General features: G+C 43.5%; 1 protein-coding gene across 12 annotated transcripts in view; it reads right to left on the reverse strand.

Moving 5' to 3' along the window:
* The window catches only part of osbpl3b (oxysterol binding protein-like 3b), a 240,609-nt gene that overhangs the window by 117,161 nt on the left and 108,196 nt on the right, over positions 1 to 15,252 (reverse strand). For all 12 annotated transcript variants that reach the window (XM_078538974.1, XM_078538973.1, XM_078538963.1 and 9 more), the window contains 4 exons: positions 4,067 to 4,199; positions 2,758 to 2,861; positions 2,499 to 2,591; positions 1,707 to 1,863 (listed from right to left, as the gene is read on the reverse strand). In XM_078538974.1, coding sequence (XP_078395100.1) covers positions 1,707 to 1,863; positions 2,499 to 2,591; positions 2,758 to 2,861; positions 4,067 to 4,199 — 487 coding nt within the window. The remainder of the gene's footprint in view (positions 1 to 1,706; positions 1,864 to 2,498; positions 2,592 to 2,757; positions 2,862 to 4,066; positions 4,200 to 15,252) is intronic.

The following is a 15,252-nucleotide window of genomic DNA, read 5'->3' on the forward strand; positions in this document are numbered from 1 at the left end:
ATCCATCAGATGCCACGGTCACTGGCAGAGGGGCAGAGGAGCTACTGCTGTCATCCAGAGCACCCTGAGAGGAAGCCCCAGAGATGACAAGCAGCTCGTGCGCCAACATGAGGTTGGGCTGGACCTCCCTGCTCACCACTGATGGGCGGGCACCTAGCAGAGACACTAGGTGCCTCATCCAACTCTCGCACTAGCAGCGACCTTCTGAAGTCATTGCCTGTGTGAGGGCTTGTAGATCCGAGCACAACTCCAGGAACCCCTGATTCTGTTCCTGGAGCTGCCTCTACATGAGAGTCACCACTCTTAACGGAGGAGGTGGTGCACTCGGTGCTGAGGATCAAATACAGTGCTGATGCTCCACAAGGACTCCTCTACAACAGAGACTACGGCACGCATACCCTCATGGATCTCAGCCAGATCCTGGCACGCATTCTGCTGGACATCCAGCATTTGCCGCCTAATGGACAACTCCAGAGGCTCATCATCTGCCTTGGACTCAGTGGGGTCCTGGTATCCAGCAGTCCTCCAGCTACTAATGCCCTGGGCGCACCCTGCCTCTGCCTGTTCCTCATGCGAGTGTGCTGTGCCCTCACCGCTGTGCACTGACATTGTGGCCGATGATCTAATGGCCACTGAAGTGTTGATATCCGTGCTGGTGCCTGGTGCAGAGAGGGGATGTGACGCAAGCGCATCTGTCAGCCACAAGTCTTCCAGTTTCAAGGGTAGCTCCTCAGGGTCCTGCAATCATTTGTTGGATGGCGGTTCTAGGGGTGACCTGGGCTGCCACCCTCCCATGCTTTCTTGGTCAAGTGCAGTGGCCTTCTCTTGCCATCCCTGGGGGATGAGGATGTCCCACCTGGCACTGACCTCCTCCACGAGGATTCCTGGGCACTCGTCCAAGAACCGGGAGAGGGGGCAGGGTTGGGTGGAGGGGCTGAGTGCCCACAGGACTTGCCCTCATGCCTGGCATACCCAGCAGGTGCAGATGCCATTGCAGCTCAAGAAAAAGGTTTTGTCCAAACTCCAAAGCAACAAAGTGGCTTCAGGGAGCTTCCTCTGCTGCTTTTAAATCCCCCACCGGGTCGCCAGTGGACCCAGTGCCTGACAGGCTCCCGTCCCCGCCATGCCCTTCCAACCACTGGGCAGACACATATCACGCTGGGCAGCCCTTAATTAGCCACCCAGCATGAAATTTGGTCTCTATGTCTAGTTGGTCTCTACATCAGGATCACAAAGACTGCAGTAAAACTCCACTCACTGTCTTAAAATTGATGCAACTCATATGAAATGTCATCCAGTCTGTCTTCTTCCTGTCTCTTCCCCCTCCCACCATTTTGCAGATGTAAAGACATCTGGTACTTATAAAACCAACAGTATGTATTCCAGTAATGAGCATCTGATTAAATCTGGTCCGAGGTTAGTTCTAAGCCATTGCTTCATCTGAGCAATATTGTCTCTTCAATTTAAGCCAACCACTACTTGAAATTTATTTTAAAAAATAAATATTTGTATTATCATGGTGTAAACTTATCAAAAATAAAACATTAGCTGTAATTTCTGCAAGATAAACCAGTTTAACAGATCAGTATCTTGCCAATATATTTTCTTAAAAAGGCACATGGCCTTTTTGATGATGCCTGTGATCCAAAGTACATACAGTCATTTCTACATTTTAACATTTTGCAAATACAGAAAGCCATTTCTACCTTCTTGGGCAATGTGGCAGAAATCCTCTTGCAGTTTTGAATAATCTGAAGGCAGGTCTGAACCATCTGAAAAAGGTTTTGTTTCTGCATGAAATACCTCAGATAGGTTAGGATTTGATGCATGCAGTCGCATTGGGCTGGCTGAGATGGAAGGAACCTAAACAAAACAAAAAATGTCGTTACTTCTCGCTGAATGCATTCTGGCTATGACTCTTCTTTGGAACTAACAAGAGGAGTTATATTGGACTTGAAACATTAACTCTATGTCTCTCTCCACTGGTCCTGCCAGACCTGCTGGGTTTTTCCAGGACCTCTGGTTTTTACTTCAGATCTCCAGCATCCAGTATTTTGCTTTTCTAAAAGATATAACCTAGCTAAATCTCAGCCAAAGTTGCTCACACTTCAAATTGGTTTAAACATTGAAATAGGCACATGGGGCAGTAACAACATACAAGAAAGTTCTACGCAGCAATGCTAATCATAGTTTGAAAGACAACTGCCACACAACAAGTGTGTGCGTGTACGCATGTTTGTGTGTACTTGTGATGGGGGTGGGGGGAAGGAAGGGGGGGAGAGAAAGGAAGTTAAATGTGAACATAATTAACCCAATACAGAGGCATGTAGATCGATAACTGATTTGTCTTTTATAATTAGTCACTACCAATTTTTTCCAAGATTGGTAACGACAAAGCTGGTAATGACTAGAACCACAGTTTAAAACAATCACATCATAATGTTTGACAATACCAAACTAATGCCATAAACACAGCATCCATTTTAAGGTAGCATTACCTGTAGTGTTGATTTAGCTTCTTTGCCAAAACTTTTGGTGCGCCACCTTCTCGGAAGACGTTTTTCCTTTTTGGGACTTTCAAGGACATATCCCTTTAACAAAGGCGAAAAAATTGCAATTTTATCAGGAAACAATCCATTTAAATATAAGAGTTTACTTTATTTGGTTCCACAGCTCATACCCTGAAATCAAAAGTAATGTTCACTTATTTCTGCTTCAACTTCAATCAAGGTGAGCAAAAATATCTGACTGACATACCTGAATAGCATTTATAGCTGGTGCTGAGTATGTCCTATGAATAACCTCCATGTTCTGTAAAAGCTTGGTCAATTCTGTTAAACTGCTATGACACTGAGAAAGATCTAGAAGAAAAAAAAATTAGAAAAAGGCTATAATATAAAAAAACGCATTAAAGGTTCTCAAACCCATGAAAAACACAACATGCAAAACAAAAAAAAAACAGCCACAACACACTTCATAGATTCATCATATGCAAAAGATCATAGAGATAAACATTACTCCTGGAGATAACAGAGGAGGGGCTAAATTTGTATTTGTATTTAGATGTTCACTCTCGATGCCATAGCATACAAGGCTTTGGGCCTAGTGCTGGAAAATGGGATTAGAATAGTTAGGTACTTGATGGGCCGAAGGGCTTTTTTCTGTGCTATAGACCTCTATGACTAAATCTTTCAGTCTCATTGGAGACTGGACATACTACTGAATATGCGGGTTAGGACCCAGTGGAAGTCCTGATGTGTCGATCTACGTGGGAATTACCAGGAAGTTTAAACTTTCAATGTGCAATTCCCTTGTTCCCCAGGATCCTTTGCGAACATCGCTGATTCTGGGCTACAGTTGGAGACTTGGGAGTGATCCGCGGTATTTACCTGGATACCCAGGAAATGTTAGATTAATACCTGATCTAACGCCTGGTCTAGCTCCTCAACTGACCTTCCATCACCTCACTGACCCAGCTACCCACTCTACCCATCCACTCACCCATTCGCTAACATTCAGAGACTGGACCTTTAAACTTACCATACGGCAGTTGGTGGAAAAAGGGACATAGCCTGTCTTCCTACGACTGCACTCCAACCGGGTTTCCCAAGGGATGCTAAGCTGTGCATTTCTTTGACAGCTGGGATTGGAGATCTCGGAAAAAACACGCAGTAGCGTGGGTCAGGAGAGCCTTCACTTGCTGCAGCAATCTGCTCAACAGTGCTGTTGCTCGGAAGATTCAGTTAGAGGGGTTTCGTGTTATGAATGCATGCCCACAAGATACTATGTTAAAAGTGCTCAAAGACATTTCAATCTGTATTCAAAGGTTGGCTCCAGAAGTAAAAACAATAGGGCTACAACACACTCAACTGGCACAAACACAATCTCTATATACATGTACAGGGATGGATTTGGGAAGGAGGGGTGGGTAGGGGGAAGAGCAAAGGTATTCTGAAGTAAAATCCTGCAGAAAGGACAACAATTCCATTAAGCTAATTGGCTATTTCATTCTTAGTATTAAGTTTTTGGTCAACTTTTTATTCCATAAAAGTAAAAATGCTTTCACCTTTCGAACATTTATCTATATCTTCGGAACTTTGCAACCATGCTGCCACCTTCGACTGGCTGCTGGCATAAGCAAGAGGAAAAGTCGGGCTACTTTGGAACGACAATTGTTTGGTTAGACTGCCCCTCTGCAACTGGAAAAAATAAAATTCATTACTGCTCTGAAAATAAAGATTGTGTGTTTTTGGTATTAGGATATGGAACAATGGGATGGCAAAAAATATAAATTGTGCACAAAACATTTGGCTTCAAGGGTAAAATTTGCATACGTACCTGTTATGAAGTATTTATGCATTTTTTTTTGTAAGGAACTTAAAAGCACATCAAGTTTGGCACATGCAAAATGATAAAGTATTCCTATCAAAGCAAAGATTCAACATTGCTCAGGAATGTAGTTTTTTTTAAAAAAAGATTAACTATGGAAGTATTGGAAATTAGTGTACAGTTTTCATAAATTACTTTGATTCAATTTATACTTCAGTGTTTCTGACATTTTCCTGAACTGCTTCTTGGAGCACTCAAATTCTCCTTTTTGTTTCCTGGTGAGACTATTGAAATCTGGGGCTCATTCGGTGAAGAACTGCAGGTGCAAATCTTCACACTAGCATTTAGTGATGCCAAGTAACGTGCTGCTACTAATATGCATCAGCTTTTTTCTACCTTCAACTTTTAGCTTTGTTTCCTGCTGTTACCATATTTTCTTTATAACGCTGACAGGACAGTCACAGATTTTCTTATCTAAGATGAACCCAGCATTACAGCACTCTTTTCTTTTCCCTTTGGTTGGAACAGTTCATTACTATCTTGGAAGCATAATGAAAAATATACACCCAATGCTCTGAGCCAGAAACTGAACCATCTTCAGTATTTATCACACCTTCAGTATTTGTATATATTTTTGTAGACATGAAGGATCTCCTGGTTGTACTTTTCATCACTTGCTCCACCCAAACTGTTGTGAAGGTAGTGTGGCTTTTGCTACAAAATCACACCTAGCTCTGTCCCCCTACTCATCTGGCACTTTCTCACCTTGTTCCTCCCCTCCCACCTCCCATTTAAAATCCTCATTCTCTATTGCTCACCCAAGTATCATGCCAAGTTCTTCAGCGAGATATCTTCATTAATTCCCTCCCTCAAACTCTACCCAGCAATTACCCTCCATGATTTCAACCTCCATCTCAACTCATCATGCTCTGTACCCTCAGGGTTCACTGTCTTCCAATACTCCCGTAATCCTGCCTTTCATATAAGCAACCCTACCCATATTCCCAGCCAAACCCTTGAGCTTGCCATCAAATGTGGCCTCTTTACTCCAGTCATCTCAATCACAGACAAGGCCGTCTCTGATCAATTCCTCAGTGTTATATTTTGTTCAATAACACTGTCGTGTGAAATGCCTTGGGAATATTTATAACACTACAAGCAGTATACAAATACAAATTGATTGGAGAAGGGGTGTGGGCTTTGCTGCAGGCAAGAGTGAAAAATAAAAAATCATCTTTGGATGATCTGTGCTGGTGGAAACAAGGGTGCCAAAAATAAGTGAGCTCCTGAAGTATTAATGCATGGATTAGCATACATGCAACAGAAGAGCAAGGTAGGGAGAGAGATGGGCAATCTTTGAGATGAAAACAAGTGTCTGTGATGAATTGAATATGGGGGTGCCGAAGTGAACTTTGGGATAATGTCAAAATTCCACACTTCTGGACTGAGGTGTATATGACAGCTGAGCATGTTGGTAAAAGGAATGCAGCTGAGCTAACTGAGTGAGGGCTTGGAGTTTGGTGAGAGGGGAGTTCGGTGAAGGGGTTGGGGAGAGGAGGTGTTTGGTTCCTTCTTCTAACTTTCTCACCCCATAGGAATTGGTTCTTGTTCTACTACAGGGTGAGTATCTGGAAAGTGGGTAAGTTCTATTCTATCCCTAAGGTTTAAAACAGTACATAAATTGGTGGTAAAGTTAATAAAATATATAATAAAGTAACATAAATAAGTGATTAATATAATTAAGTAATTATTTAAAACACATTAAGGATGGCAGGACAGGTGATGTGTCATGGCTACAACATGTGGAAGCTCTTGGATAACATTGTGATCCAAGGTAAACACATCTGCAATAAGTGTTTGAGGCTTGAGGAGCTTCAGCTCCGAGTCATTGAGCTGGAGGCTGAGCTGGAGATTCTGTGACACATCAGGGAGGGAGAAAGTTACCTGGATGCTTTTTCCCAGGAGGCAGTCACACCACTTAGGAAAGTCTTCTGATTTGGTCAGGGGTCAGGGACAGGAGGGTGTGACTGCGAGTGAGGCAGGTAAGGGGACGCAGGGCACAGGAGTGCAGGAGCATGAGCCTCTGCAATTGAGGTTCTCTCCGCTTATTTGGGTGAAAGCAGGGGCTGCAGGGTGGACGAGCAAACTGACCATGGCACTGTGGTACAAGGAGCCATTCAAATGGGGGGGCAAAAAAGGAATGTAGTGATCATAGGGGACAGTATAGTGAGGGGGATTGACACTGTTCTCTGTAGCAAAGAGCAAGAATCCAGATGGCTGTGTTGCCAGGGCTCAGGACATCTGCTCAGGGCTGGAGAAAAACTTGCAGTGGGAGGGGGAGGATCCAGTGGTCGTGGTCCATGTAGATATCAACGACATAAGCAGGATGTGGAAGGAGGCTCTGCATAGTCAGTATGACGAGTTAGGCACCAAATTAAGCAGACCCCAAAGGTAATAATTTCTGGATTGTTACCTGAGCCATGTGCAAATTGGCATAGGACAAATATGATTAGAGAAATAAATCCATGGTTCAAAGACTGGTGTGGGAGAAGTGGATTCCTTTTGTGGGGCACCTGTACTGGGGAAAGGGGGATCTGTACCGTTGGGACGGTCTACGCCTGAACCATGCTGGGGCTGGTGCCCTTGCAAGCCACATAACTAGGGAAGTAGAGTGGGTTTTAAACTGAACAGTGGGGGCAAGAGATCAAATTTGGGAAGATGTGACAAACCAAAGAGTACAGACAAGACAGGAGAGAAAAGTATTAATATGGGAAATGATAAACAGACTGTGACAGGAAGGGACGAAGAATACAAATCTAAGAGTAAATCAGCAGATAAGGCTAGACTCTACAAAAATAATAAAAGGAGAAAACTAAAGACACTGTATCTAAATGCACTTAGCATTCAAAACAAAGATGAACCTAAGTGCAAATAGAAATAAGTAATATCTGAGAGCCATTACACCGACATTGCTACAGGATGAGAGGTTGGGATCTAAATATTGAAGGATATGTGACATTTAGGGAGGACAGGAAGTTAGGAAAAGGTGGAGGGGTGGCTCTGTTAATTAATGATGGTATTAGGTCATCCCTTTCTAATGTGCTAAATTCAGGAAACCAGGATGTAGAAGCGATTCGAGTAGAGATGAGAAACGATAAAGGCAGGGAGTCATTTGTGGGAGTGGTGTACAGGCCCCCTAATTGTAACTACATGGTAGGACAGAGTATAAAAGAGATAATGGGAGCTTGTCAGAAAGGTTCAGCAATAATCATGGGGGATTTTAATCTACATATAGACTGGAAAAATCAGATGGGCAAAGGTAGCATAAATAAGGAGATCATATAATTTTTACAGGATAGTTTCTAAGAACAGGTTAACTTGCAGGTTGAGTCGGTAGTTAGGAAGGCAAATGCAATGTTGGCATTTATTTCGAGATGACTGGAATATAAAAGCAGGGATGTGCTGCTGAGGCTTTATAAGGCTCTGGTCAGACCACATTTAGAATATTGAGAGCAATGTTGGGCCCCGTATCTCAGGAAGGATGTGCTGGCCCCGGAGAGGGTCCAGAGGAGGTTCACGAGAACGATCCCAGGAATAAAAGGCTTAACATATGAGGAACGTTTGAGGACTCTGGGTCTATACTCGATGGAGTTTAGAAGGATGAGGGGGGATCTGATTGAAACTTACAGAATACTGAAAGGCCTGGATAGAGTGGACGTGGGGAAGATGTTTCCATTAGTAGGAGAGACTAGGACCTGAGGGCACAGCCTCAGAGTAAAGGGAAGACCTTTTAGAACAGAGATGAGGAGAAACTTCTTTAGCCAGAGAGTGGTGAATCTATGGAATTCATTGCCACAGAAGGCTGTGGGGGCCAGGTCATTGAGTGTATTTAAGACCGAGATAGATAGGGGATCAAAGGTTACAGGGAGAAGGCGGGAGAATGGGGTTGAGAAACTTCTCAGCCATGATTGAATGGCGGAGCAGACTCAATGGGCCGAATAGCCTAATTTCTGCTCCTATGTCTTATGGTCTTAACAGCACGTTCTGGAGGCTATACTAGACCTGGTATTGAGCAATGAGAGCGGGTCAATTGATGGCCTCATAGTGAAGGCACCCCAAGGTTACAGTGATCAAAATAGGATTGCATTTCACATTCATTTTGAGGGAGAAACAAGTGGGTCCAAGACTAGTATTTTAACTTAAATAAGGGCAATTATGAGGGCATGAAATCAGAATTAGCTAAAGTGAACTGGCAAATGAGATTAAGGGATATGTCAATATAAGTTCAGTGACAGACATTTACAAGGATATTTCAGAATACACAGAATATATACATTCCAAAGAGAAAGAAAAATTCCAAGGGGAGGGCCCGCATATATGTGATTAACTAAAAAAGTTAAAGACAGTATCAAATTTAAAGTAAAAACATAATTACGCAAAGATAGCTCAGAAGGCAGGTCAGAAGATTGGAAACTTCCAATCACAAAAACATTAATAAGGAGTGAAAAATTAGAGTATGAGAGAAAGCTAGCTAGTAATGTAAAGACGGGTAGTAGGAGTTTCTATGGATATTTAAGTAAATAAAGAGTTAAAGTGAGCATTGGTCTTATAGAAAGCACGCATGGGGAATTGATCATGGAAAGCAAGGAGATGGCAAATAAATTAAACAGGTCTATTGCTTCGGTTTTCACTATAAGGGAGACAAGTAACATCCCAGAAATAACTATAAATCAGGAAATGAAAGGGAGGGAGGGACTCGGGAAAATTACAATCACCAGGGAAGTGGAATTGAGTAAATTGTTGGGGCTGCAGGCTGACAAACCTTCAGGTCCAGATGAACTTCACCCTAAGGTCTTGAAAGAAGTGGCTATTGAGGTAGTTGATGCACTGGTTTTAATTTTCCAAAATTCCCTAGATTCAGGGAAGGTTCTATTAGACTGGAAAATAGCAAATGTAACTCCTTTATCCAAAAAAGGGAGACAGACAGAAAGCAGGGAACTACAGGCCAGTTAGAATAACAAAAACAAAAACAGAATTACCTGGAAAAACTCAGCAGGTCTGGCAGCATCGGTGGAGAAGAAAAGAGTTGACGTTTCGAGTCCTCATGACCCTTCCGCAGAACTGAGTGAAGTTAGGAGAGGGGTGAAATATAAGCTGGTTTAAAATTGGGGGGGGGTGGGGGAGAGAAGTTGTGGGGGGGGTGGGGGGGGTGGTTATAGGGACAAGCAAGCAGTGATAGGAGCAGATAATCAAAAGATGTCACAAACAAAAGGAACAAAGAGGTGTTAAAGGTGGTGATATTATCTAAGAAAATGTGCTAATTTAGAATGGATGGCAGGACACTCAAGGTACAGCTCTAGTGGGGGTGGGGTGGAAAGACTGACAGGGTATTACAGTTATAGATGTAAAAATAATGGAAATAGGTGGGGAGAGAAAAATCTATATAAATTATTGGAAAAAACAAAAGGGAGGGGGAAGAAACAGGAAGGGGATGGGGACGGGGGAGGGAGTTTAAGATCTAAAATTGTTGAATTCAATATTCAGCCCGGAAGGCTGTAAAATGCCTAGTCGGAAGATGAAGTGCTGTTCCTCCAGTTTGCGTTGGGCTTCACTGGAACAATGCAGCAAGCCAAGGACAGACATGTGGGCAAGAGAGCAGGGTGGAGTGTTAAAATAGCAAGCGACAGGGAGGTTTGGGTCTTTCTTGCGGACAGACCGCAGGTGTTCTGCAAAGTGGTCGCCCAGTTTGCGTTTGGTCTCTCCAATGTAGAGGAGACCGCATTGGGAGCAACGAATGCAGTAGACTAAGTTAGGGGAAATGCAAGTGAAATGCTGCTTCACTTGAAAGGAGTGTTTGGGCCCTTGGACGGTGAGGAGAGAGGAAGTGAAGGGGCAGGTGTTGCATCTTCTGCGTGGGCATGGGGAGGTGCCATAGGTGGGGCTTGAGGAGTAGGGGGAGATGGAGGAGTGGACCAGGGTGTCCCGGAGGGAACGATCCCTACGGAATACCGCCGGGGGGGGTGAAGGGAAGGTGTGTTTGGTGGTGGCATCATGCTGGAGTTGGCGGAGGATGATCCTTTGAATACGGAGGCTGGTGGGGTGATAAGTGAGGACAAGCGGGACCCTATCATGTTTCTGGGAGGGAGGAGAAGGGGGATGCCCCCCCAACCTTAAACCAGCTTATATTTCACCCCTCTCCTAACTTCACTTAGTTCTGCTGAAGGGTCATGAGGACTCGAAACGTCAACTCTTTTCTTCTCCGCCGATGCTGCCAGACCTGCTGAGTTTTTCCAGGTAATTATGTTTTTGTTTTGGATTTCCAGCATCCGCAGTAGTTTTTTGTTTTTATCTCCAGTTAGAATAACGTCTGTCATTGGGGAAAATGTTAGAAGCTATTATTAAAGTTGTTATAGCTGGCCACTTATAAAAATTCAAGGCAATCAGGCAGAGTTAACATGGTTTTGTGAAAGGGGAATCATGTTTAACAAATTTATTGGAGTTCTTTGAAGAAGTTACGTGCTGTGGACAACGGGGAACCGATGGATGTACAGTACTTAGATTTCCAGAAGGCATTTGATAAAGTGCCACATTAAAGGTTATTGCAGAAAATAAAAGCTCATGGTGTAGGGGATAGAAGATTGGCTAGCTAACAGGAAACAGAGTAGGCACAAATGGGACTCTTTCTGGTTGCCAAGATGTGATGAGTGGTGTGCCACAGGGATCAGTGCTGGGGCCTCAACTTCTTACAACTTATATAAATTACTTGGATGAAGGGCCTTAGGAATGGTTGCTAAATTTGCTGACAACACAAAGATAGGTAGGAAAATAAACTGTGAAGAGGACATAAGGAGGCTACAAAGTGACACAGATAGGTTAAGCAAGTGGGCAAAGATCTGGCAAATGGAGTATCTTGTGGGCAAATGTGAAATTGTTCATTTTGGCAGGGAGAATAAAAAAAGCTCATTATCTAAATGGTGAGAGATTGCAGAGCTGAGAGATTCAGAGGGATCTGGGTGTCCCAGTGCATGAATCACAAAAGGTTGGTATGTAGGTAATTAGGAAAGCTAATAGAATGCTATCATTTATTGTGAGGGGAATTGATTACTAAAATAAGGAGGATATGCTTCAGTTGTACAGAGCACTAGGTGAGAGCACATCTGGAGTACTGCGTACGGTACTGGTCTCCTTATTTAACAAAAGAGGTAAATGTGTAGGAAGCAATTCAGAGAAAGTTTACTAGACTAATACCAGGAATAGGCAAGTTGTCTTATGAGGAAAGGCTGGACAGGTTAGGCTTGTACCCACTGGAATTTAGAAGAGTAAGAGGTGACTTAATTGAAACCTTTAAGATCCTGAGGGGTCTTGACAGGGTGGATGTGGAGAGGATGTTTCCTCTTGTGGGAGAATCTAGAACTAGGGGTCACTGTTTAAAAATAAGGGGTCGCTTATTTCTCCGAGGGTAGAGTTTCTTTGGAATTCTCTTCCTCAAAAGGTGGTGGAAGCAGTGCCTTTGAATATTTTTAAAGCAGAGCTAGATAGATTCTTGATTAACAAGGGGTGAAAGGTTATCAGGGTTAGCAGGAATGTGGAGTTGAGGTTACATTCAGATCAGCCATGATCTCACTGAATGGGAGAGCAGGCTCAAGGGGCTGAGTGGCCTACTCCTGTTCTTAATTCATATGTTTGTATGGTAGAGTCAAGGACAAAGGGACATAACTGATTGGTAGACCCACAGAGATGGCTTTGTTTTTTCCATCATTTAGCCTCAGTAAGTTTTGACTCATTCAACTCTTCAATGATAGATTGGTACTTGCAGCAAATAGCAACAATCACAGGAGTCAACTGAGACAGTGGAGAGATGCACTTGTGGAGAGACCCATTGTCAGCATGGGTGCGAAAGCTGATTCCGTACTTCAATAGAGAATAAAACACATGATCCCATCAGTTTCCCAATGGATGTGTTGGGCTAAAATTACAACCGCATTGCCACCCTATGTTTATGGACGATGCCATCAGAGATAGCACATCCATTAAGGGGATAGGGCCAGCAACAGGCCCTGGGGTAGATCAGAGATAGCTATAGAGGCACAGGAGGAAAAATAAATTGGAATGTAAGTTACCGGTGGCTACTGTGTAATGCAAACAAAGTGAACAGAAACACAAAACAGCAGTGAAGAGAGAGTCTGGTGCTTTTGGTGGGGTCAACTGTTCACTTGTGGAGATAACTGAGGAAGTGATTCAATGTGGTGAAACAATATCATGGAATCAAACTATTCTAGAATCTCTGCTGTCTAGGCTGGCTTACTAACTAACCGCAGGTATCTCAACACAAACCTGTAATTAGAAATTGATGGCCAAGATGATCAGTCAAAAGGAACTACAAAGGATCATTGATCCTGCAGGAGTGGCCCATAACTTCATGCCAGACACAGCTATCAATCAAGAATCACTAACTCAGGATGTTCTAATCCTTTGCTCTAGCTAAGTAACTTCAAATCATTAACATATGAACATAAAAATAGGAGCAAGCAAAGGCCATTCTACTCCTCAAGCCTGCTCTGCCATATAGTCAGATCATGGCTGATTTTCTACCCCAATTCCACCTTCCCATACTATCCCCACATCTCAATTCCCTTAGCCTCCAAAAATCCATCCATCAATGTCTTGAATATAGTCAATGGCTGAAAGATCCACAGCTCTTGTGGTTACAGAATTCCAAAAAATTCACAACCCTCTGAGTGAAGAGGCTTCTCCTCATCTCAGCACTAAATGGTCAGCCTTTATTCTAAAACTGTGACCTCCCCATACCTTCCATGAGGTTTCATGGGTGACCTTCAATAGCATTGTCAGGAACGTATTCCAGAGAATACCGCCGTCCCCATTCAACTATAAACCTTTTGCTGAACTGTTGAAAGTGGGAGCTGCCAGAAGTATCCCAGGTGGCTAAGGAAAGAATTCTTGCCATGCTGGTCCCAGAAGACAGAGGCTGCTGCAGAATTTATTGACACTCAAGAACCAGATACAGCTGTAGCACTCATGGATTCTCAAGATGAAGACAGTTTAGAGCAATGACGAGAAACTCCTGAAAATCTGGGTCCCTCATGCTCCGGCAGAAAACACGAACATGCTTCACCAGCTCGGCATCACCTCACTGCTCCCATGAGACAAAGATCAGTGTAAATAGCATTACAGCCTGCTTCCTAATCAACTCAAGGACAACTACCACAAAAATAAAATGTGGTGAAAAAGCTCCTTAAGCTCTCTCTCTGCAAAAAACTGCTCCACACGCAAGCATTTTGGTGGCCTTCACCACTGAAGGGATAGACACAAAGCCATCAGGAACCAAGTCCAGGAAGGCTGCCAGGATCAATGACATTTACCTAGAATTGATCAAGACCAGGGCAGAAAGGGACAGGTGTGGTTTACCAAGCTTACCTCCAATAACTTTGACACTAGCATAAACTTGGAAGTATGAAGCAATTCCAAAGTCTTTGCCACACTAAAACCAACCAATTATCTAAAAAGCTCGATCCCATCACCTTCCTGCCGGCAGTTAACAAGGTGGTAGAATGGATCATCCTTAAACGGATAAAGCCGGTTTCAGAAACCACCCTCCTAACCAAGCATGTGGTCTTCAGAGAAGGAAGAAGCTGCCCTACACTCACTACAAACTTTGAGAGGGTTCCAGAGGCAGCTAAAGATTAAAGCTACCTTCACAGGCTTGTAATCAACACAACGCCATCTGACGCTTTCAACAATCTTTCGAAGCTGCAAAAGTCTTATCAACACCCTAATCAGCAACCATAAGTTCCATGTCTACTTCAGTTACAAGACAAGCTGAGCACAAAGATTCAGTAGCGGTCTGCCACAGGAGTCTATTGTCACACCAGCTTTTTACAACACCTATACAGCAGATATGCCCTGCACCAAATTCTGGAAGTTCATCAATGCCAAATTCATAGCACTACTGATACAGGCATCAATGCTATAGGAAGCAAGTAGGATGCTCACAAGTGAGCTGGGCCGACTGGAACACTATTTCCCAAGTTGGCACCCCCCAACCCAATCCAGAGAAAACACTTGTGCCCTCATGCATCTGAACAATGTCACTGGGGGACAACTCAACATTCCTTTTTACGGAAGACAACTTGCTGAGGACTCCCATCCAAAATACCTGGGTTTCAATCTGTTCAGGAATCTCACCTATCAGCCTCATCTCGTCAACAAAAGCCCAAAGGTGAAAACCAGAGTGAACCTGGTCTGGAAAAATGCTGGAACTTCATTGGGGAAGCAAAGACAGAACACTTAACATCACAACGGTAGCCATAGTGTACTTGCCTGCAGAATACTGTTCTGCTTCATGGTCCTGCAGCTGTCACACAAAGATCATGGAAGTTCAACTAAAGGTTGCTATTAAGGTGGTGTCAGGGATTATTAAGTACACTCCAACTGACTGCCCCCCCCTGTGCTGACCCATATTACCCTGCCTCTAATTCACCATAATACCATTGTACTTCCAGAGATGAAAAAAATCATAAGCAACATTGACCACAGCAAAGACCCTTCACTTCAACCTCCCTCAAAGGAGTTAAAAGCAGCTCAAATGAATTCGCACAGGGCATTTAAGGTGCAGCCACCTGCTCTGCAAGTAGATGATGAAAGATGATCCAGAGCGTGATTGTGAAGAGCGTGATTGTGACCATGAGTTTCAGGCCATGGAACAGATCACATTAACCTGCCTACTAAGATCTGTTGCAGGAGATAACTCATTTCTCTACATAGCATTCCAAAAGGCCGTGAAATGAATAATCAAACTAGACATCCCACATAAGCCTTTCCCATCATATGAAAGTGGTATCAACTCTATGTCCATACAGCCAACAAACAATCAAATTGAAACAGATGGAACCCAATGGCTCTGCA

This window comes from Cetorhinus maximus, chromosome 3 (genome assembly GCF_964194155.1).
Source record: "Cetorhinus maximus chromosome 3, sCetMax3.hap1.1, whole genome shotgun sequence".
Taxonomy (NCBI): Eukaryota; Metazoa; Chordata; class Chondrichthyes; order Lamniformes; family Cetorhinidae; genus Cetorhinus; species Cetorhinus maximus.